Below are 23,772 nucleotides of genomic sequence, written 5' to 3'. Positions count from 1 at the left end.
ATTGATAATTGTTGGGAGTACAGAATTCTTTGCTAAATCCACATTTTTCTTCTTTTTGCTAAATTCCCTCAAACCAAGTAAATTTCTTTGTGGGTCAATTACAATAAGAACCAAGCACCTAGTAACCATCTGGATGTGTGCACAGAGAGAGACCCATTTCAGAAACCTGCTTCAGAGTATTGCATTTCAAAGGACAGTGGGCACAGACAATACATTCACACAGGCACACTTTCACCCATTCATTTCCCATGCTGCTAGAAGCCCACCAGTCAGTCCCACTCACGCGCTCCCTGCCCCTAATCCATCTCCACACTCACATTGGCGGGGGCAGACCCCGAGGTGTTCCTGGATCTGTGCGGGGCAAAGGCCACCGTTACCCCCGGCATCTGGCTCAAGGGGGCTCGGGCCCGTGGTCATTACTTTACTGCCTTTACTGCCACCCTCACTAAATCAGGACCTGGCATTTAACCTGCGTGAACTCAATTAAAAGGCCGGTTCCACTTCGGAACAGAACCCAAAACAAAGAAAAACATGCCAAGGCTGCTCTTCGCTCGTTTGGTCTTGGGGGTGTGATGGGGGGCCCAATGCGGTCATTCATAAATGAAGGACAGATGCGAGTCACGCTAGGCTCTCTCTCTGCTTAACAACCTCCCACGCAGATGCCACAATCACTCCTCTCCTCGACCCCCCGCCCTCCCTAAAACACCACCACCACCACCACCGCCTCCAGACACCCCCTCAGGGCTAGAGTTACCGCTGCCCAGAGAGCTGCAATCTGGTGATACACGAGGAGAGCAGGCTGCTGGTCAGGCCATGGGGTGTGGGAAGGGGAAGGGGAAGGGGAGGGGACTTCTCTTGTTCGACACTCAATCACTCAGTCTCTTGTTCTCTCCCTCTTTCCATCTCTATCACACTTTCTACGAAACTCACACATGCACCACGTGACAACTTTGACACTTGGAAAAAGTCTTGAAGAGTCCATTAAAATAAAAGTATACTTCACACACTTTTGGAAGTATATGCATGTACACACACACACACACACACACACACACACACACACACACACACACACACACACACACACACACACACAGTCACACACAGTCACACACACCCTTAAACACTGACCTGCAGAGAGAAGGCGCGGAGAGCTGGGATGGGGATGAGGGCGGCCATGAAGAAGGCGGTGACGTTGCTGATGGAGGTGAGAGCCACGCTGGCACCCGTCCTCTTCAGGCATTCGCCGGTGCGGTCCTGCCACAGAACACAAACACAGTCAGATGACATGCATGGCACACACACACACACACACACACACACACTTAATAATATACATAATATATATTCTACTATTATTATTATTATGCGGAAGACAGCAGCTTTTTGTTTATGGCTACAGTCTGTCAACCCAACGAAGACGTATTGATACGAAAACACATGAAAAGCTACACAAAAACACGCACATCTGCGGTCCTTTTGTAGACTGTTTTAGTATATTCATGGAATCCCCGCCTGACCTTCGGCACCCTTAATGTAGAAGTCAACACAGTCAGCTACCTATCTTCAAGCCAAGCCGTCCGTTTGTACATATCGGGTGCAGGCCCTTGGTGACCTTCGCGCCAACATTCACAAGGTCACTCAAGCACTCCGGCAGGTGTCTAAACAACTCGGTGTCGGTGTTGCGGGATGAACCGCTGCCACCAACATCAACATCTCTGGAGGTGTGCAAACGGTAAAAAAAAGGCAAAGAGAGGCTGAGCAGCAGCGTTATTTGCCGTCGTCAGCAAGAGCGACCGAGGTAAAACGATAACTTCACACAGTCAGCAAACAGAATCGCCACAGACGTGAACAACTTTGGCCAAAGCACACACACTCTCAAATGCGCACTCCTTTCCAAATGGTAAGTGTATTTTTTCTGCCAGAATATTACATTACTAAACACTGCAATGATTTGGGGGGATAGAGGGGAAAGACATTGGGATATAGTTTGAGCGTCTTCCATACCTCCCCCACGCAACACACGCCTATGGATCAAGTTGAAACTCTCTCGCCATGCAGCCTGTGGGCCTATTATAATCAGCTGACATGTGAGTCACTTCTGTGGTCCACGTTTCATTTTCATTAATATGCTAAATAAAACAAAAGATAAAGTAATATATTGACAATGTATTCATACCAGGATGTTGCGTTAAAGATGCATGGTGGAGTTTCAAATAATTTGGGTATTTCTTTATTAGAAGTTTTTCTTTTATTATCATATTTCTTTCTTTCTTGACGCCTGTAGCCATTTATATATAAACTGTCAATAACTCCGATTACACTATGAAAAACGAACAGAGCTGCAAAACACATTTTAGCATTAGCCTCTGTACTAAGAAAATATATCTAAAATATCTTTATAAATATATCAAGTCAACTGGGTGCTCACTTCCCATATAAATGGCATGAAGGCAACACTGACAGTTGAATTACAGCAGTAATAGGCCTACACAATTAACAATACATGCGCAAGAATACAAACATTGATACGCGGATCTTTTAGCCTCCTTGCATCACTGTTAGTTCCTCTTGGTGTCGCTAATCTGCAAATTACAAATATTATGCGTATGCCACCTCAAGACCATGCACAGAGGTACGCATGTCTGCCCAGCAAGTATCCTTTCATAAATACAGTTTTATGTGTAAAAAGGCGCCTAGCACGATTTAAGTGCGTACCCAACGTTGATGCATGTGTCCCAAGGACGGCTATAAGGTGGAGCTACACCACCAAAGACAACAACAGGGTTAAAAATCAACGCTATTTAGACCCCAAAAAACAGAATGGCTACACTTAACAAACACAAACTTGACCGAAATTATTGAAGTACAAACCATTAATAAAAAGATAATTAAAGGTAATTAAAAAGATATTTTGCTATGTCACACTTTTAATATGTGAAATTGCGAAACAGCCGTCTTTCCATTTACGTAGAAAACATCATCTGGCTGTTTAGCCCAAGTGTGATTCAGAGCATTGAGCGTTACTCTCATATACAATCTAGCCATTGAGGACAAAGGTTCCTTTTCGTCCAGGCACAAACCTCAGCAGCTCGAGAAGGAAGTCCATTTCAGACATTGGTGCAAATGGATATAAATACTTACAATGAAAGAGAGACGGATGGCTAGAAAAGTGAAAATGTAAGCAGGCAAGAATGAACGAAATATCAAAGAAGTACAAAAGAACAAAAGAAAGAAAGTACAAAGAAAGAAAGAAAGAACGAGAGAAATTAAGAGTGGAAGAAAGAAAGATGCGTGACAACGCTACAGCTAGATGTGCACAATTGCCTGCGCCAATTTAAACCTTCTCTTTGAACGCAAGAGAGCCACTTATCATTGAGTTCACAGTGACAGCATAACGATCCCGACTCTGCATAAAGGCTTTCTCCTCTAATCCACACTTATGTGGCTTTTAAGATGGAGAAAATGCTTAATTGCCTCCCACCCTAAACCGCCCAACAAAACTCGCCCAAGCCAGAACCACATTTTGTGCCCATGGTTGTGTTAGGATAGGTGCCGTTTTGTTATTTATCTTCAGTCATCCCGAGATTTTTTTGAACGACACCACTAACCCTACCAACTCCACCCTTAAGCACAAACACAATAGCAGACCAACACACACACACACACCAGCTCCGGCAGACACACTCTGCAGATTCCTTGCTCCCCCACAGAGACGTGGATATGAAAACACACCAAAAGATATGCGTACACATACACCGACTCACACATGCACGCACATCTGCGGTCTCTTTGTTGAAGTGTTGAGGACGTGCAAGCCCACACACAGCGCGCCTCATCCTGTGCCCCTAAGACAAGAGGGATCATGTTTTCCCCTTCAGGAGGGAACTATTTACTTTTCATCTCAACCATGCAAGGCACAGGAAGATGGGGAATCAGTGGAGGACAGCAATAGGAAGAGGGGGGGGGGGCAAAGACAAGGGAGAGGGAGGGGGAGGGGAACCGTTTTTTTTTTGGGAGGGGGGGGGTGGGGGGGTGGGGGGGGGGGGTTACTGGAATCCTACCAAGACATCTCTCATCATACCAACACTGCCAGCAATTTAACATTATACAATAACATGAAACAAGACAACACCTGCCTCTTTGCTTTGCACTTCCAAAACTAAAAAAAGGTACACAGTGGTACAGGTACAGACTGCTGCCACTCAGGCTACATCCACACTCATACGTTTTCGTTTAAAAAAACGGACGGAGCTCTGTATCACAAATAATCTCCGTCCATACTAGCACGCCTGAAAATGGAAAAACCCTTCCTGGCCAGGAGGAAGGGTCACTTTGATCGCTCAAGCGTAGCCAGTTTTGAAGTTGCATCCCAGGCAGGGACAGGTACCTGCACATTCCTTGATGTAAGCGATAACAGCAGGTCTGCAGGACTATATGAAAGGGGAAACGTTCAGATTCTTCCCAAACATTTTAGAGTTGTTGTCCCTCTTAGGGTCTTAAGGAGGTAGACGGTGTCGACCCTAATCGTGAGCATCTCGGCGAGTCAACATTTCAGAATTGGAAGAGGGACCTATGAGGGATCAGAGTGTCCAGTCAGAGTCTGAGGTAGAGATTCCCTCACCTCGAAAGGGATCCTCTTATTCTGCCCCGTCTCGCTGAAGGCATGGGCCAGGAGGAAGACATCATCCACACCCACGCCCAGAGCCAGAAATGGCAACACCTAGAATGACAGATAGCATAGTTACTTTTTTGAGGAGAGCAAGTTGCAGGGTACTTGGGCAGAGGGGTACTTGACCTGACAGATTATACAAAAAACAGAGAACGCATATCAACTCAGACCTAAGTGGCTAAGAGGGTATTCATTCAGCTACGATCATCCTACATTCGTTAACGAAAACATCACATCCTGTACAGTAGCCATTTATCGTCAATAACATCCTCGCATCGGTGGTGTTGGCGGCCTGCTTGCGTACCTGAGTGGTGGCGGCGTTAAAGGAGATCCCGATCAGAGAGCAAAGGCCCAGTCCTGCTGCCACTGACAGGGTGACGAGCAGGACGCCGGCCAATCCCACAGCACCCTGGGACTTGGCGCAGTCCCAGCGCAGCATGGTCAGACAGGCATAGGCCAGCTAGGGGAGGGGGGGGGGGGGAGCATGGTTAACATAGTAAAAGTGGGTAGCATTACTTACACAAGTGGGTGTTTATTCAAAGAAATATGAAATATAAGTAAAAAGAAAATACAAATGTTATTTCATTAACTGTGTCAATACAATGCGGAGCTGGCTGAAATAAACATAGCTACTGCCAAAATATACAACACCTAAAGACACCTGTCGATTGATCAACACAAACACAAACACAACAGAACAGCGCTCCAGTTGCTCCCATCGTTCTGGCAGGGTGGTAAGAGGAGAATGAGTGATGCCTCACCATGAGCAGGTAGCCGCTGGCTATGCGGATGACACTGACATCTGAGAAGGACTTGAGGATGTCCTCGAGGGTGGTGGTGGTGAACGTGAGCACTTTCTGGGACGAGTTGACGGGGACACTCTGCTGCACAGCCTGGATGTTCAGAGACACAAGGAAAAACAAGAAAGTGTCATTACCGTTGAATACATTAATGTTTTATTTGCATTTATTCTAATGGTGGTAAAGAAACACCAGACGAAACCACTGTATTAATCCACCATTTTCAATGAATGTGGTGTACAAACTATTTTATATCTTCATCTTAATTTGCAGGCAGAGAAGACCTGAGAGCTTATAGAAAGGCCACAAACATACAATATAAAATGTCATACTGAAATTGAAACAAAGATGTCTTGGTGCTAAAACATGATGTTTCAACAGATCCAATGAAGAAACACTATTCATAAACTTCTTAAAAATGGACTTCTGTAATATCATTATGGTATCGTTATAGATGATCAGTGTTCAATCAGTGTTAAAACCATTCTGCTGACCCCAATATTCACAAACTTGAGTTGAGGAACACAAAGAAAGAGAGAGAGAGAGAGAGAGAGATAGAGAGAGAGAGGAGTGAAATGTGTGTGTGTGTGTGTGTGTGTGTGTGTGTGTGTTTGTGTGTTTGTGTTTGTGTGTGTGTGTTTGTGTGTGTGTGTGTGCGTGTGTGTGTGTGTGTGTGTGTGTGTGCTTGTGTATCTCAGTGTGTGTGTGCATGTGTGTGTGTCTCAGTGTGTATGTGTGTGTGTGTGTGTGTGCATGTGTGTGTGTCTCAGTGTGTATGTGTGTGTGTGTGTGTGTGTGTGTGTGTGTGTGTGTGTCTCAGTGTGTGTGTGTGTGTGTCTCAGTTTGTATGTGTGTGCTTGTGTGTGTGTGTGTGTGCGTGTGTGTCTCAGTGTGTGTGTGTGTGTGTGTGCTTGTGAGTCTCAGTGTGTGTGTGCGTGTGTGTGTGTCTCAGTGTGTATGTGTGTGTGTGTGTGTGTGTGTATGTGTGTCTCAGTGTGTGTGTGTGTGTGTGTGTGTGTGTGTCTCAGTTTGTATGTGTGTGTGTGTGTGTGCGTGTGTGTCTCAGTGTGTGTGTGTGTGTGTGCCTCAGTGTGTATGTGTGTGTGTCATCTCCCCAGCTCTCAGCGGTACCCCCCCGTGCCAAGCCAAGGTCAGGGCCTCCAAACACAGAGAGCAGCGGATGATGTCACACACCAGTCACCAATGGGACGGCAGCTGTGAAAAAGATTCCGCGCGGAGCGCCTTAATGCTTTCCAGACAGCGGCGGGCCGCCTCGTGTTTTTTTTACCCTCCCGGCACAGCATCTGAGGCGGGCCTCCGCCACACACTGCTCCACCGCGCACCACGGCGAGATGGGGAGCACGCTCAGAGAGGAGTGGGGGCGCTTTATTACAGAGCTGACCTTGTCTGCAGGAAAGGTGTGTTTGTGTGTGGTGTGTGTGAGAGAGAAAAAGAGAGCGAGAGAGAGAGAGGAAGGGAGTTGGCGAGCGCGAGTGTGTGTCTCTGTTGGGGTGTGTGTGTGTGTGTGTGTGTGTGTGTGTGTGTGTGTGTGTGTTTGTGTGTGTGTGTGTGTGTGTGTGTGTTGGGGTGTGGACACTGGACATTGGGGTGTCGTCTTGCAAGGCTATGTGTGAAGTGTGGCTAAGCATGGAGGAGGGGCAGACAGAATTGAGAGCAGCTGAATGACTGCTCTCATAACTAGAGGCAGCGTCTTTCAGCTCTTAACCTATCACGGGATAACAGCCCCAATCCTCCTGGTCAACTGTTCGGTGTGGCTAGGGTAACACAGGCTGACTAAAACAGCAATATAATCACAGAATGCACCTGAGCTAACTCATGTATGCTTACACTGAACTCTCTTTCATACTGTCACACATGACATAACAAAACAGACAGAATCATTTTCCTGGGATTAATGATGTTCTGACAAATAAAAGTAATAATCAATTATAAGCATAAGCACCTTTTAGATGTTTGTGTTGTATACATTGCTGCTATGTTAGCATGTTGCTAACTGTTGCTTGCTCTGAATTACAGTAATACAGTTATAAGAAAAAAAGCCTCTATCCTGCTTTAGTTCCTTTCAGGTCAAGCACTGTCGCCGTGAGGCTCAACAAGACCCAGGCTGGGTGTAAACTAGAAGAATAAGAGGTTTCTCGTTAAAGAAAGACACCCTGGAACCATACAACTTCATTAGGAACTGTTCTAGGCACAACAAATCACAGGCTAAGATGGCAAATGAGGACATGCTCAGTGTCAGTCGTCTTATCTGCTGTCGGAAACATCTGTAAAGATAAGCGTCCCTCCCTAACTTTAAGAAACTCTTGAAGACCCAACTCTTCAAAGAGCACCTCTCTTCCTAAACTGGCACCTTGGCTCAACCTGCACTTAAGCAGCAACAGGCCCGCACTTCTTTTTTTATTCTTTCTATGTCGATTTATAAGCAATATTTATTGTTACACCAGGTTTTTTAATGCTCTTAGCTTGATTGTTCTCCCTTGTACATCGCTTTGGACAAAAGCGTCTGCTAAATGACTCAATGTAAATGTAAATGTAAATATGCTGTGGGACGCGTGAGAACGTGCAACCTGCTAGTCATCTTTAGCCTCACTCCCCTTTCAAAGCCAGAACAGCTGGCTCCCCGTGTCACTCCTCCAAAACCTTTCAGTGAAATACATCCCCCAACACACACACAGAGACACACACACACATACATACATATATTTAACAGGTGGCAAACTTTCAGTAAACAATGTTTCTTTTCTCATTGTTCAAGGATGTGGTGTTGTTTTTTTCTGCTGCGGTGAGAATATCACCCAATCATCCACTTGAGAATCTTGTTCCTTGGACATTGATCACTTTTGCTTCCTACTGTGTGATATGGCTTGGATCAAAAAGAACTGCAAATGAAATAATAAATAAAATCTAAAATCTAAATAAAATGTTCCATTTTGAACACCCACCTCAGAGTATCTCCTTTGCCAGGCTTCCAAGATGGCTGCAGCTTTGTCCTCATTCCAGTTCAGGACCACGACGTCGTGGTCGTTCTTCAAGTGTTCGTACATCTGCTTGGGGGTCATCAGCTGAAACATGGTCTGCAGGGCTTGGGCACTGAACGGAACAGATGGGCGCAAAAAGTAATTTATTAGTCATTGGTATGGTCCTATAGCCTGGATACCAGCCTGAACTCCGCCCACAAAATGTTTGGTCTGGAGATTCAGTCTGGAGTCGAGTTAGTTGGGAGGGTTTAAACGGCCCCGAAAAGTGATCTGACCATTCAAATTGTAAGGGCGGGCTTTATACGTTGATGGACAGATATAGATAGAATACCGGTATACATCGAACAAAGATGGCGCCGTCTCGGAAGCTTAGTGGGACATATTTTATATGATTTAAGCTATCTACACGACTTTTATATGTCTACATTGACTCGGTTAGTTGTGTATACGCAAAAAGAGTGTTGCCCAGGATTATAGGTCTTAACTGAAGCACTCTAGAGCATTATTGATAGGTTATGCTAACGCGTAGAAAAAAAAAACATTCAAACGAATGGTAGCTTCTAGCCTTGAGTGCTAATTAAGTAACGTGAGCAGGCATATCTCAACAGATATGACAGCGCATTCATTTTGAAAGAGGAACAGAGAAACGCGATCAAGGCATTTGTCGATTGAAAAGATGTTTTTGCCGTCCTTCCTACGGGATCAGGTAAAAGTTTAATCTATCAGATGGAAATACTACGTTGCTCTGATTGGTTCTAGGTATCCAATTCAGCGAAGAGGAATTTTCTTTCCTGGTTCGTTGAAACACGCCCCATAATCACAGCCCAATAGTCCGGTCTCAGACTCATATTCTGACTAGAATTATGAGTATGAGATCGTCAGGCTAATGGTCCTATAATGTTTAATGATTTTAATGTCACATGAGATGTTTTTCTATTCCATCTGACATCCTTGAGGTCCATAAGGTTTGTTTTCTACTACCCTGGTCTAGGCGAAAAAGCAAGTAACTACTTGACACCCAGCTGAATGGTTTATATTATATTATATTATCGCACATGATTTTATAAAGACAGACGCTGCTATGTTTTGTCTTTATATACGTGCACGTTACATCCACACACACTTTCATAGTCTTCCAATCATTCATAGATGATAGACATGATTTAAGAGCCACATTTGGTGGAAAACGCAGTTCATCACCAACAACTATTCTTCAGAGAGAAGGCAGACCTGAAAATGGACAACACTGGGCAGCTGAGAAAACAGCCCCTCTGTTTGCCTGAGTGGCCCAGAGCACCAACCCGCATACCCACTGGCTGCCATACTGACTCCGCATACTAAAACGAGAAGCCGAGTGATTCTGTTCTGCCAACACCAACACAAACGACCGCTCACTTCTTGGTAAGATGCAGGTTAGCAGAACAAAGACAGTCTGTCTCTGTGCACAACTTCAGGTTGTTGGTACATTCAACCGAGAAACGCCATATTCACAGCATGCGTTGTGGCTCAAATAAAAGTAGTAGTTTAGCTTTTCATAGATAAGGATATTAAGGGTCTCAAAACGCAGTTTGCGTTCAGTCTGTGATTGTTTGTGTCGTTTCTCAAACACTGTGGTTCCTCTGTGTTGTTGTCTCCTGCTTGCCCTCATTTGGCATGGTTTGGGGTTGACACGGAACAGCTGGGACCTCTACGATTTCAGTGGAATCTGCTAATGGCCGCAAGATTTATAGCACTTGAGCGCACTCAACGTGTTTGGAGCCACACAACTGCAATCCCGTCGGAACACACACACACACACACACACACACACATACACGCACTCACTCACACACGCACACACACACACGCACACACTCTCTCTCTTAGAGACAGACATACACACACACATTTAATCCCCTTGCTTTCCCTGTGTCTGGCCCGGCCTCCTCCATTTCCTTTTGTTGGCCTTTCTGTCTACTACTGACTGGTGTGTTTCATTGGACATACCTTTGAAGCTTTCTACTTCCATTCTTGATGGTCCCTCCAACGATGAGCTCCTCTTGCCAGTGCATGTAGTTCTTGGAGATGCCATGACACCCACCTGCGAGAATGTGGCCAATGTCGAGGTTGAGGGCCTGGCAGACAATTAAAGGGAGTTTAGCTCGACTTGCTTTTTCCATTACCAGATCAAACACGCTAGACAGCCTCTGTGTGCCGGGCCGCGCGTGCGTGTGTAACCCACCTGTGTATCGTTCTTGTTAGGAGCCGAGGGGGGACAGTCAGGGTCTTTGGGGTTCAGGCACGGTCGGTCCATGTAGCCGTGGCCCACGCCGGCCTTGGCCAGCATCTCTTCCCAGGTATCCACTTGAAAGTTCATGGACTTCAGGTCTGCCAGGAACTCCATGGGGTCGAAGTTGGTCCACTGAATGGGTTTCAGTTTCCCGCTGGTGGAGAGGAGAAGATAGGGAAGAAGTGAGTGCGGCAAGAGGTGTTGTTGCCACACACCGGTCATGACCTGCTGTCACCAAGTGCAGACACAATTAAAATTGCTTAACAGATTTCCAATAACCTGGTGGCATTCCAGCCTTAAGAGAGGCTTTTTGAGAATACAACAGCTTAATATAAGTGCATTGATGATATACTGCATGAAATGGCGTGTCCTGATCAAATGGTTGGACCACATCTGACTGGTTGATTTGTGATGTTTATTCATTTGTTTATTTATTTATTGAATATATAACTTAGCTCACAGGTTAACACAAAGTAACAGGACTGTCCAAACTAACACACTAACTGTGAGAAGATAACCCAAGGCTCAGTGATCGTCAGTCTGAATATCTGACTACTCTTATGTCAAAATACTGGCAAAATGATGAAAGCGCAGGATTGTAGATGCCCTGACTTCAACCATGTCACTGCTCAGAATTCAAACAATAACGGCACGTGCAATGGCACCACCAGATGGGTCACAACATGGCCTGTATGACAAAAATGATAGTGACTCAAACCTTGACAAAGGAAGTTAAATTATTTCATACCCCTGACCAAATGGCTGTGGTGGTAAACACCATTCATGTGACCCACCACTATCCATCTCACAATGATTAAGTCTGTCACGTAGTAGAAAAAAACAGATGTTTCTAAAAATTCAAGACTTTCAGAGGCCTTTTCAGTATTTAATAAGCCTACGGTCTTTTGCTGTAACAAAGAATCATTTGTGACACCATAAATATACATAAAATCCATCCTCTACAGTCATTTCATGATCCATGACTGAACTGTTGAATCACATTGTTGAGTTTTTTTTTTTGCATGAATAGCTTTTGAGCATTTAACTTCTAGTTCACTTTTTATATGGCATGATGAAACCGCATCTCAAAGACATTTTTTTTTACTACTGAATATTTACAGTCCCTTTCCTCCAAACTTTCCTCCCTCTTCTCCCATACCAACTCTAAATCTTGCCTCATCTGTCTGTTCCACCCTGTTTGCCCCTCTCGCTCTCCCTCTCTTTATTTCTTTCTCTCTCTCTCTCTCTCTCGCTCTCTTTCTTTCTTTCTCTCCCTCTCTCTCTCTCTCTTTCTCTCTTTTTCTCTCTCTCTCTCTCTCCTCCTGTGTTTGTCACACCATGCAGGCTCCTCTGGCCCCTTTCCTGTGCTCCACAGCACTTTGTATGTGTTTAACCAGGCTTGAGACATTATTCCAGTGCTTCCAACTAGAACACTGTTAAAGTCCCTATTTGCCATCAGGGAGGGAGGGAAGAGAATGAGAGAAAGAGAGAGGGTGAGACAGAGAGAGGCAGATAAAGAAAGAAAGCCTCTGCTCTGTAACTCAAAGCTGATTGGCATTAATAGTGAGGAGACCCAGTAAAAAACGCACAGCAATGTTGAATCGAGCGAGGAGTTAAAAAGGGTGACCGACTGGCTCAAAAAACTAAATAAGCCTGGATGGCTCCAAAACAACGTCATTTAAAACAGCAGAGCACAGATGAGCATTCAACCAAACAGAAGCACGACTCACTTTTTAAGTTGCAATATTTGTTCACGAATTTGAGCAGTTGACAGATTTATAATGCATCCTTTGTGCCTCACATCTAGACAGGGGGTGAAAGTGAAACTACAAGCTGCCCCGATTGGCAATGACTTGCTAAAAAACAGAGCGGGGGGATTTCTTGGGTGGCCCTCCAATGAATTTATAAGTCAGCCATTTTCATGCATGCCTGAGGCTCAGCTCTCATAAAAGAGGCCTTGATTACAGAGATCGCTCTCCTACACAAGAGGGATTTTTTTTTCTTTCTTTACTTCTTCCATCCTGAGGTGACTTATCATTGGCTCTTTGTGCTGTGTGAAAACAAAGGGCTTAAGGCAAAAGCAGAGAGGGGAAAAGATAATCAGACGTGACCTACAGGAGGTACACCATGCCCGACTGCAGCTTCGCTCCTTCCCAGAAGCAATCCAGTGGGGTGATGATGAGGCAGGGGTGAAGTTTATCGATTAACTGAAATGAAAAGATATGGACATGCATTACTCTTCAAGCCACTGGGTCAGTTAGTGGAAATAATGTCACACAAAAACAAAAAACATTGCCCAGATTCAGATAAAGCAGCTTGCTGAGCCGCAAGTTTTGCAGCATGTTTTAACTTCTGCATTACTTCTGAATGGTTAAGGTTAAGGGCTGAAAAGGATCTAGCCAGAAAGAGTTGCATATAAATAATAATGTCGGTGGGTGGGTACCCAAGCTAGACAGATGTTTCGGAATCACTCAGTTGATGTCAATTACTCACCTGATTAAGAAAATTGGTTTCGGTTACCATTTCTCCTGACTTGTAGCACAAATCCTCTAAATTCCATTGCCTAAAACAAAGAATAAGGGATAATGAGTGAGTTTGAATTGATTTCCGTAATCACCATTTCACCTGTACAAACATTCAGACTCCTGGCAACATCACTCAACTCTCAAAACCTTGTTTTCATGGGCGTGAAAAGAATGCCTTTAGGCACTAGAACTGGCTTCTGGTAATCCCACCAATTACATTAAATTATTTCATAATGATAACAATTTAATAATTGTATGCTTCTTACTCAGGTCTAGCTTGAACAACACACCTGTCTCCTCTGGAGCCCTGCATGATATGACTCAATACTGTGCTCATTGCTGGTCTTTATTCTCCTGTGTGTCACTATGATTAGCATGGGTCAAAATGTGTTCCTGATATGGCTGAGAAGGCTTGATTTAATCACCATATATTCCATGTGACCTAGTTATGCATATGTGAAAACATCTTGCACTAATTAGCACAAAATTAGCAATCTCCTGGACTGCTTGAATAAGGCATATCATTTCTGTAAGCACTACTACAAGTGTTATATTTGTTGATACTATCTTGAATAGGTATGCTGAAGATACTAGGCTGAACTATTTTAGAAGATCAACCTTTATAAACAAGCAGAGGTGGTGGCTTGGCTCTCACCTGTTGTACATGTAGACCTGCACCCTGCTAGCCTTGAGAGCAGACTCTTACCTGTTGTACATGTAGACCTGCACCCTGCTAGCCTTGAGAGCAAACTCTTACCTGTTGTACATGTAGACCTGCACCCTGCTAGCCTTGAGAGCGGAGTCAAGGTGCTGCCTCAGTGCCTCCACCGTCAGGACGTTGGCGCCTGGCTCCCGCGGCGTCTGGATCATGAGCTGAGGGTTGAACATGGCCTCCTCCCCAATCTTCTGCCGCGTGTACTTCAGCTCCTCGTTCACCCTGCCCCCATCTGCAGAGGAGGTCGACAGAGGTCAGCGACCACACAAGCAACATTCCTGACCAACACACAGTTTCCAAGCCACGACACAGTGCCACTGAACATGCCAATTTTCCAAACTAAATAACAGCTTGAACAATTATAAATAGTAATTTACAAGGCAAAACCAAAACTTCAACAATTACATAGCGAGTTCCACTTGGAATAACAGACTATGCTGTAATACACCAGGTCCGTTCCAAACAAGTCTATTCAACTCCACCATCCCCACAATCAAATGGATAGGAATAGTGTAAAGTCAATTGTGACATCAAAGACCACTAAATTGTAAAACTTGTCCAGTTGTCCCAAACACTTGGGGTGCGTCTTAATAGTCTTAAAATGCTGTCTTAGCACTCTGGTGTCTTAGAAGAAGAAAAGGAAGTACTGTCCCATTCTGCTTAATTTTTTTCTTAGGGTCATAAGACACCTTAGAATACGTCATATAACGGTCATTTTTCAAGGAACCATCGATGTAGCCTTGATGCTGTCTACTACCCACAAACCTTTGCGCCACGACCCTCCGGCAACTGAAAAATGTAAACAAAGATGGCGGACCAACTCCTCTGACGGTCGTGTTTTGTATGTAAATGTACATGTTTTCAGCGTTTACTCGCTTAGATTTTTCAAAAGTTAGTGAGAAATAGACACCGCACTATCCGATAACACCATCATTGTAACCATCAATAATTGGTTGATGTGATTTGCGAGGCGTCAGTCAGCCAACTTTCTAACATCAGTATGTTAGCCTACGTAAGTTAGCTACGTAAGCTACGTAAGTAACCTACGTAAGTAACCTACGTTCTTTCAGCATACTAACGACATAAAAGAACGTTCGTAAACAACGTTTTTTTTAATAATCTCACCCTTAAAAATTACCTCGTGCAAGACAGCTGTCTGACAGCTGTCTGGATGAGACACCAAGGTTGTAAGACAGCTCTCTTACATTTAAGACTATTATGACGCAGCCTTGGTACCAATTTTAGGGAGGGTATTTGTCTCTTATGCCGGCCTTACACCAAAAACCTTTTTTAAGTGATTTTGCTTTTGCAGACAAATTTTACAACACAGGAATACAATCATTTTGCGAGCAGTGTGTCGCTCTCCCGTCATGTCCATTGTTTGGTGTAAGGTGGTCTCTCGACTTGATTCAACCGTGTTAATATTAATCATACGTTTTTAGTTTTGGCTCATGCAAATATGGGTGTGGACATTGTCAACAACCAATCGGCGAGCTTTCTCCAACACCAAACAGGAAGCAGCAAAGCGGGCACAGGAACATTTCTGGCGGGTACATAAACATGGAGTAGACTCTGGGTAGGCTGTTAGACTGTGCAAGAGGAGGAGGAACTGGTGGAGTTGTGGAGTGAGCAAGAGTGTCTCTTTAATGAGTCTTCTCAAAAGCTGCTTTCCTTCTGCTCTATTGTTTCTCTTGTACATGTTCACCAGGAGCATGATAGGAAATAATCTCAAAACAAATCTAGCCACAGTCTTGCAAGATCCCCAGCCTTTGCAAAAATCATAGTCTGCGACTAAAAACTCTTTGTCTAATAAGATGGTTTCTTGTAGTATATGCTTAGCATTAAACACGTCTAACTTGGCTAATCACATGATGCTCAGGGGTTCCACCACCAACAACAAGACTACATACAGGAACAGGACTATAAATCAACAGATTGCCAATCCCGTAGTTCTGACTAGACTGTTCAAAACTCTCTCCCATCATTCTAGCCAAACTGAAACGGGAGTACGCTTGTAAACTGAAACTGAAGAAAGCTATGATGCAGAGGGTAGACCACCACATCACCCAAGGACACACAAGCCTAATCATTTAATACATCTTCCTCAGGCTGTCTTGACACTTCATTATGTACGTGGATGAATGTCACTCATGTTGTGCTTTAGGAATAGGTTCAGAGCCCAAGACAGTTGTACTCTTCCAAAGAATTACTAGACGTGAGGGAAACATAACTTGCTAAAGAAGAGAACAACCCCCCCCCCCAACCCACCCCCCAGCTGGGACAGAGTATTCTGAACCTGACCTAACTTATTGACATCAAAGCTGTCATCTGTTGGTAAAATGAAATCAAATGCAAATTGAGTATTTGTAGCATTTTGACGGAAAGACTTCAGCTGGGACTAATATGGCTCTCTTTTTTGTTTCTTGCCTTGGGGTATTTATGAAAAGCTATCCAATTAGAACTCTGACGCTCGTGGTAACATGAAAGGCTCTAGCTTGGAAAATGAAAAGTCTTAAAAATGCTCTCTCTACACTTACTGACCCGGTGCTTTGCCAATACACTGGATGCCATGGGTAGGCAGTTGGTCTTAGTCGCTGCTTATTAGGAACAGCAGAAGGGTCTGGAACTGCAAATGGCTTGCAGAGACATCTGAGATTTATGTTTTTGGGGTATTGAAATTACTACAGCATGTAGAGTACAATGAGGACGAAAGTGCTGTGATGAATGATCTGTAAATGCAACATGACCTTCACACACATAATTGTAAATTTCATGCTCAATTTGTTGTACTTCTTTCACTGCAAATATCTCTTTTTTTAATTTATACTTTACGTTGCGCTGCATAGAACTGACAATAAAAAGCGCATTCATTTGGACATGTTCTGCAGCTTGGTCTGACTTTGTGAGTCTTCTATGCCTTGGGTCACCATTTGTAAGGTACATTGAGGACTCAGGATTAAGCCTCATGAGAGCACTTGCTCTGCACAATCGTGTCTATCTATCTATCTATTGTCTAACACCGTGTTATGAGTATTGCTCATTGCCATTAACAAATTGCTACAAAAAGCATCTGTTTTCACATGACATGAAGTCAGGAATACTGTTTCAATTGTATCCTACCTTAATTTGTCAGTTTTTGCCACAGTTATTATTCATTCTCTGGTGCCTGTTAGCAGCAATTGGCGGACTAGCATAAAGTCTACATGTCTACATTGCACAGTTCGCCACATGCAGATCAGCACAGCGTGACATGAGATGAAAGGTGGCATTAAAATATATCCGTTTAGCTAACGTATGGCGTGCTTAGGGATAAAGAGAGCTTCCGAGAGGTCAACTGAAAAAAGGCATAATTGTATGCTGTTGCGTGTGATACTGAGAACCACGATAAGAGTGAGGAGTCCTGCTGGAGGTCTGTGGCCACATACTGTGCCTCCACAGCCTTTCCTGGCAGCTTGACTGCCTGGCAAGAGAGTGTGCAAAGACTAGGCTAGTCAGACTACATTACCATAATGACCCATCTCCAACCAATGCCTTCGCCTCTGTTCCCACTGCAGGCAAACACTAGACTAGACGCATGGCAAGATATATACTGCACTTTGAAAGGAACCCTAAGGGGGCATCATTTGAAACGAAATGACACTGCACTTTACCTGAACCTAACCTGACCTTCAGGCTTACTATGGAGAACGGCTTGGCTGCTGACGAGCCTGCTTGATGTGAATAGACCCCCCCCCCATCCTCCCCATTGGCTGGTGTATCAGATGCATAGCAGACCGAACAGCAGGTGAGACTTGGTGTGGGGAAGTAAAGCGGATTCAGGTGGTGGGCCACGAACCCCACTTTCGTCCTTGGGGGACCCCATGTTTCACAGGAATGTCGATTCAGTGCAGCTGTTTGCTGTTACTGAAAAGGGGGAGAGGACAGGCTGCCTGAGCCTACACTGTAAAGTCACACTCACATACGTCCCCTGTGGTGAATGTTATTGATGAGTACCCTGAGCGGACTGACTCAAGCTCAAATACAGCTAATTGGCAGTGTAATGGGATAGAAGTTTGAAAGGAGCAGTCTCCACCCAGGACTTTGAAAAACAAACAGATATTTGGCTTAAACCTATTGCTGGCTATCTTGTAGTGTACTGTTAAGTACTGTTTCTACTGCATTTCTCACGTAAGCCATCACAGCCCTGGAAAAGCAATGTCCATCTCTGTCACACAATTTACATTCTGTTTGTCCACAGTGACCATTCTAATTAATTTCCCCCTTACTGCCTGTGATGGCCAACATAAGTGAGCTTTATAAGTCCTGCTTATACCACAACTAAACATGACTTGTTGAAGCAAGGCAATAATCAGTCATTGAATTGCTATACAGTTGGTAATTCGAATTTGTGCCACCATTCGAATTTCCACAACTCAGACACCACCACATGTGTCAGCTAAGCTTTGCAGACAATCCCAGGCGAATCCCGTCTAGGGCTCCTTGGGGACTATGGCTGCTCTGTAAACACAGCTGGAAGTTCTGATGCCTTCCGCCTCCACACCGCTGCTGACATCTTCGCAGTACTGTCCAGAGGGGCAGCCTTCACAAAGCTGGACTTCAAACAGGCACACAAAGAACTCCTTATTGATGAGAGTGTAGACTATGAACATGCGATGGGAATTGTTTGTGCATTGTTTAGCGCTGCACTTGCAGTTTGCGAGGTCAACAGAAGTCTAGACTGGCGCTTGGCAGACTGCTAGCCTTGGCTACCTGCTCGACTGACTGGACCCCTCTCATTGGTGACAAGAGACATGCAATTGAGAAACTGGTACTGACATAGGTACCACTTTGAACCAGTGTCTGTCTTGACTACAACATCTAATTTAAGAAAAATAAATAAGTGAAGCTGCCAAGCAAGAAAAAAATGCAAGCTTGCGAGTTTATTGAGGAGTTCAACTTACAATTAACCCACAGGCTGCTCACCACCATCCAACTATCAACCAGCTGATCTAGTCGCTAGTTCCCTCCCTCAAGAACCCCTCCAAACGTCTGCCTCTCTCCTCCACATCTTCATCTTCATCCCCTTTTTAAAATAAAGGCCATTCACGACAAATCACAGCAAATTTCGAATGACAGCACTGAAATTAAGTAAAGCAAAAACCCTCCCTTGAATATAACTGAACAGTCAAATACATTATTATCTAACCCATCTGTTTGCCTGTTAAATCTGCTTCCGCTGTTTATCTTGGTTGCCGAAAGTAGTATATTTCTCAATCTCTTCCAGAAGAGCAATAATGTAAATAGGGCTTCCTTTTCTACAAACAAAGTCATAAAAACCAGGCATTCGAATATGCCTCAGAGCCATTTTCCAAAACAGTGGTGTTCAAGTGCTCATCACGCATTTGGTGGCTAACAAAACAAATAAACATATTTAAAGAATGCAATAACAAGCACTGGCTCAGTGAAGGCAAACCTTACTTCTTAGGCAGCCGTCTGGTATCAGATCCAGAGCATACAGCATAAACTAGTGCTAATGTATGACGTGTATTGTATGTATGACACTCACATATTATTCGTTTGAATAATTCTGAACATAAACAAACAAAACACCTACAAATTGCACTACTCCATGGAAGTTAAAAATCCCTATTTTTTGGGCTACTGATGTTTACAAACCGCATATCTGATATGAGGTATTGAATTTGTTTGGATCCCTTGCATAATTCCTCAAACTGTATATACACCACATTCTAAGGAGCAAAGAGGTTTGGAGGAGGTGGGGGGGAGGGGGTCTGAACATCTCCAGTATTTTTCCAAAAGCTTGCAGAGAAGGGTGGTGCAGAGATGGGGTGTATATGTAAGCCTGCGCAGCAGCCTCTAGGAGGGGTCTTGCATTTGTTGCATAACATTAACCCCTGCCCCCCCCCCCCCCCCCCCCCACCTTCTTTTCTTTACACACACACACACACACACACACACACACACACACACACACACACACACACGGGAGAGAGGATTCTCAGTGAGCTGACATTGGGCCCCCTTTTTAAAGCCCCAATCCCCATTCTCACCATTCAGAGGGGCCCAGTGCCTTTTGATAGGCTTTCCTCTCAAAGCTGCAGAAGGCTCAATACAAAAGGCACAGGCCTCAGATGATAGGCCCCCACAATACACTGGGGCGCACCCGAACCAACCCCCCATCCCCTTCCCAACCACAGTCCTGGCTCCCGGGGCCGTGCCTCCCAAGACCACACCTATGTGGAGGACTGTGGTTTGGAGGGGGGGGGGGGGGGGGGGGGGTAATTCTGTGTTGCTGTTCTTGGTTGGTGGTGGTGCAGTGAGTGCCTGGGGAAGGGGGGGTTGGTGCAGGGTGGAGAGAAGAGAGCCATGTTCAGCACAGGGTGTGCTGCTCAGCACTGCTCCAAGGACTGAGCAGTTGGGCTTTTTTTTTTTTTTCGGGGGACTGTGTTGCGGTCAGGATTAGCTGGATTACATACAAACTCAGTGAGACCCCCTGTGGTGGCCAGCGAAGTCCCAGAGTGAGGTCAGAATGGCACAGGCCCTTGTTCTTCCACACGACCCCCCGACGACGATGCCAACCGCCACACATGACCAAACCTGCCTTCTACCAGTGACTGCCGTCCCCCTTGACTTCCCCTTGTGTGCCTCCATTCACACACTCCTCCCCTACCGCCCGCTTTGAATGCACTGCCGCTGCTAAAGTTTACTTTCTCAAGCAAGGGGGTACTTAAGGCTTAACACTTCTGCAGTCAATCTTCTCCTCTCCTCTCGTGTTCATCTCGTCATTAGGCTCTCACTGACCAGGGCCAAACATTCAGACTAGATCTAGTCCCACGGTCTCATTTCCAATCAAATCACATACTCATGACATCATCCATAATTAGCAAAACCAGTGTCACAGGGGCTCTGGCACCATAAGAATCCAAGCTGCACTATGGAGCTGCACACACACACACACACACAGACACACACACAGACTCACACACACACACACACACAGACACACACGGTGACCCTGTCTGCTCCAGAAAGGCACACATCTGAAATGCCTCCAGCTCTCAGGACCCCAGGAGAAGATAAGGAGCGATCTGAATCTGACAGGGGGGCTACACAAAGTGTGAGAGAGAGAGAGATGTAGTGAAGAGAAAGTGAGAGAGAGAGAGAGAGAATGAGAAAAAAAATAGTGAGAGGGAGAGAGAGAGATAGAAAGAGAGAGAGAGGGAGAGGCCCTGACCCGCAGCTGTAGCACAATGGCCCCACGCAGCCCTGCTGACCCCTGACACAAATTTTACACCACAGCTGCCATTTACTCCCCTCCACATTACCATATGTATGGGCCGCTCTCCTCTAATTATGGTAATCACCTGTCCGGAGCAGCGCACGGAAAAATGGGTGTATTTAGCAGTCCACTGCCTACAAATGCAGCTTACCGCAATCCAGAGATGTACATTCAGAGCCAAGTGAATGGCCAGATTTTTCCACATTGCTGGTTTCATTCAAGGTTCCTTTCCCCCTTAAAAATAACTATTCAAATGAACTGTGTGTGTGTGTGCGCGTGTTTGTGAGAGAGAGGCAAAAAGAGAAAGAAAGAGCGATGGATAGTGTGTGTGTGTGTGTGTGTGTGTCTGAGAGAAAGATAAAAAGAGAGAAAAAGTATGTGTGCACCCATGTCCAGCCAAGTAAGATATCAGCAGACGTTTGCACTTTTTCACGTTTATTGTTATTCCTACCTAAGTCTTGCATGCAAAATGGTTTTCTCCACCTAAGTGAGTTCACATGCATGATAAAAAGTACTGAGCTTAGATCAGACCACCAACATTTTCATGTCAATGTTGACACACATGCCACTTGTTGCTAGCTGCCTCATGTTACTAGCATCTTAGCTCACTTCTAATGGTGTGCATAACAGTTATTAATACCAAACACAAACACGGCCACCACACCACAATTTCACTGTTTATGCACTGAAAACTTTGAGTGTGATAAATTAATTGTTTGAAGAGACACAATTAGTGTGTGATTATGTAAGCATGTTGTTGTAACTAGGTAGATCTGTTGTTGTGCCAAACCAAAACAACATTTCTCTTAACATCCTGTGTTTTTTTTTTTATTTCAGCTAGCAGAAGATCAAGGTTTCACCAAACCAGACAAATAATGACCCACTGGATCCACTGCCTCTTTCTTGATGCACAGTTCTCAGGTATTTGCAGAACTACATTGGAACTGAAACAGTTTTATTCATTTATTCAGTGTTGCCTTTTGTGTTGAATAAAACAATATTTATATATTTAAAACATGTTTTATGTTTGTTCTATCAGTTAATAATAATAATTGAAAATAACTTTCACGAGTCAGTAACACTATATTAGCAATCAACTTTGGTATGAAACCTACTCTCAAATGGGCTGTTCATTCTATTAAATATTTTTCTTATACAAACAAACTTTATAACAGCATTACTCACTTACTCTTATTCACCTAATGTGGCACGTGACAATGAGGGGACATTTCCATCAACCATTGTATGGACTTAATTAGTGACAATTGATTTGATCACAGCAGATATCTGGGGATGTGAAATGTGATGATTGTTATAACACGTGTCATCAAAAAGGCCCCACAGACCTCTTGCTGTGAGACGATTTAAATGCAAGTTTAAAGAGGTTGGTGCTCTAACAAGTAACCTCTGCCTATCAACTACTGCTTCTGCATATGGGATCTTGTACTATACAGTTTATATGATGGCTAACAACATCATCATGAAATCAAAACTTTACCATAGGATAAACTTTGCAGCAGTATTTTTTCCAATAGAAAGACAACAATTTAATAATAATAATACTGGTCTTTATATAGTGCTTTAAATTTAAGACGCTTTAAATTTACACACAAATATTGTTACATGGTAAAAGTATAAATCTTTATATCTACTCTGCAGCTAATGTGAGTGTCACAAAATAGACCCCACATGCAGAGCGAGCTGAAGTCATAAAGGAGAAAAACATTTTGTACCACTTGACCGTCTGAAAATGTTTTATTACTTGACCATTTTTTTCCACTAAAGTGGACCACATAATAGAAGTTGCTGTTGGCTGCAACATTCTTCATCCTGCATCTTAATTTCCCTGTTCTCCACCAGTCTTAATTCACTGCCAGCGCCCCAATCCAAAAGAAACTGGCGCTCTAACCAAAACACAAATAACACCACAGCCACTATGCTCCTCTGGTCGGCCTCCCTCCCCCTCTCGCGCTCTCATTTGCCTCCCTCCCGTCCTCCCTCCCTCCCTCACCACTCAACCAGAGGAGGGGAGAAGGAGGGGGAGTGAGGGAAGGAAGGAGGGAAGGAGGGAGGGAGGGAAGGGCCAGACCACCCAGCTCTGATGGCAAGGCCCACTGTTTACATTGCTGTGCCTCACTCTGTAATACATCTGGCATCCTAGGGTTGGACTCCCAAGTGTGGATGGGAAGGGGGTTGTGGGTGTGTTGGGGGGGGGGGGGGGGGGGGGGGGAGTATGGCAGGGGGGAGGGGCAAAAAGGGGTTTGTGCAAAGAGACCTTTTCGGAGAAAAAAACATGAGAGGAGAGGGGGGAAAAAAAGAGAAAGAGAGAGAGTGGGAGGCCAGGAGCGGGTGCAGGGGTAGGTGAGCGAGTGAATCTCTCACAGACGTTTTTTTGTGCGTGCGCTCTGGTTTTCAAATAACACCGGCAGCCGAAGGTATGCAGAACATAAACACAGGAGACTTGGAGACTTATCAGAACGCCAGTAGTGAATGGGAAATGCTCCATTTGTCCT

The 23,772-nt window shown here is 44.6% G+C and overlaps 1 protein-coding gene across 1 annotated transcript in view; it reads right to left on the bottom strand.

The window, feature by feature from the left end:
* The window catches only part of ptch1 (patched 1), a 50,190-nt gene that overhangs the window by 21,857 nt on the left and 4,561 nt on the right, over window positions 1–23,772 (bottom strand). The window contains exons 3-12 of the mRNA XM_080839122.1: window positions 14,023–14,212; window positions 13,234–13,303; window positions 12,856–12,947; window positions 10,693–10,894; window positions 10,458–10,585; window positions 8,436–8,583; window positions 5,434–5,565; window positions 4,977–5,132; window positions 4,625–4,723; window positions 1,132–1,257 (exon numbers count right to left, since the gene is read on the bottom strand). Of these exons, the coding sequence (XP_080695248.1) occupies window positions 1,132–1,257; window positions 4,625–4,723; window positions 4,977–5,132; window positions 5,434–5,565; window positions 8,436–8,583; window positions 10,458–10,585; window positions 10,693–10,894; window positions 12,856–12,947; window positions 13,234–13,303; window positions 14,023–14,212 (1,343 nt within the window). The remainder of the gene's footprint in view (window positions 1–1,131; window positions 1,258–4,624; window positions 4,724–4,976; window positions 5,133–5,433; window positions 5,566–8,435; window positions 8,584–10,457; window positions 10,586–10,692; window positions 10,895–12,855; window positions 12,948–13,233; window positions 13,304–14,022; window positions 14,213–23,772) is intronic.

Source organism: Sprattus sprattus, assembly GCF_963457725.1.
Source record: "Sprattus sprattus genome assembly, chromosome: 5".
Classification (NCBI taxonomy): Eukaryota; Metazoa; Chordata; class Actinopteri; order Clupeiformes; family Clupeidae; genus Sprattus; species Sprattus sprattus.
Note: the sequence above shows the minus strand (reverse complement) of the source record. Positions and strands in the feature narration are given on the sequence as shown.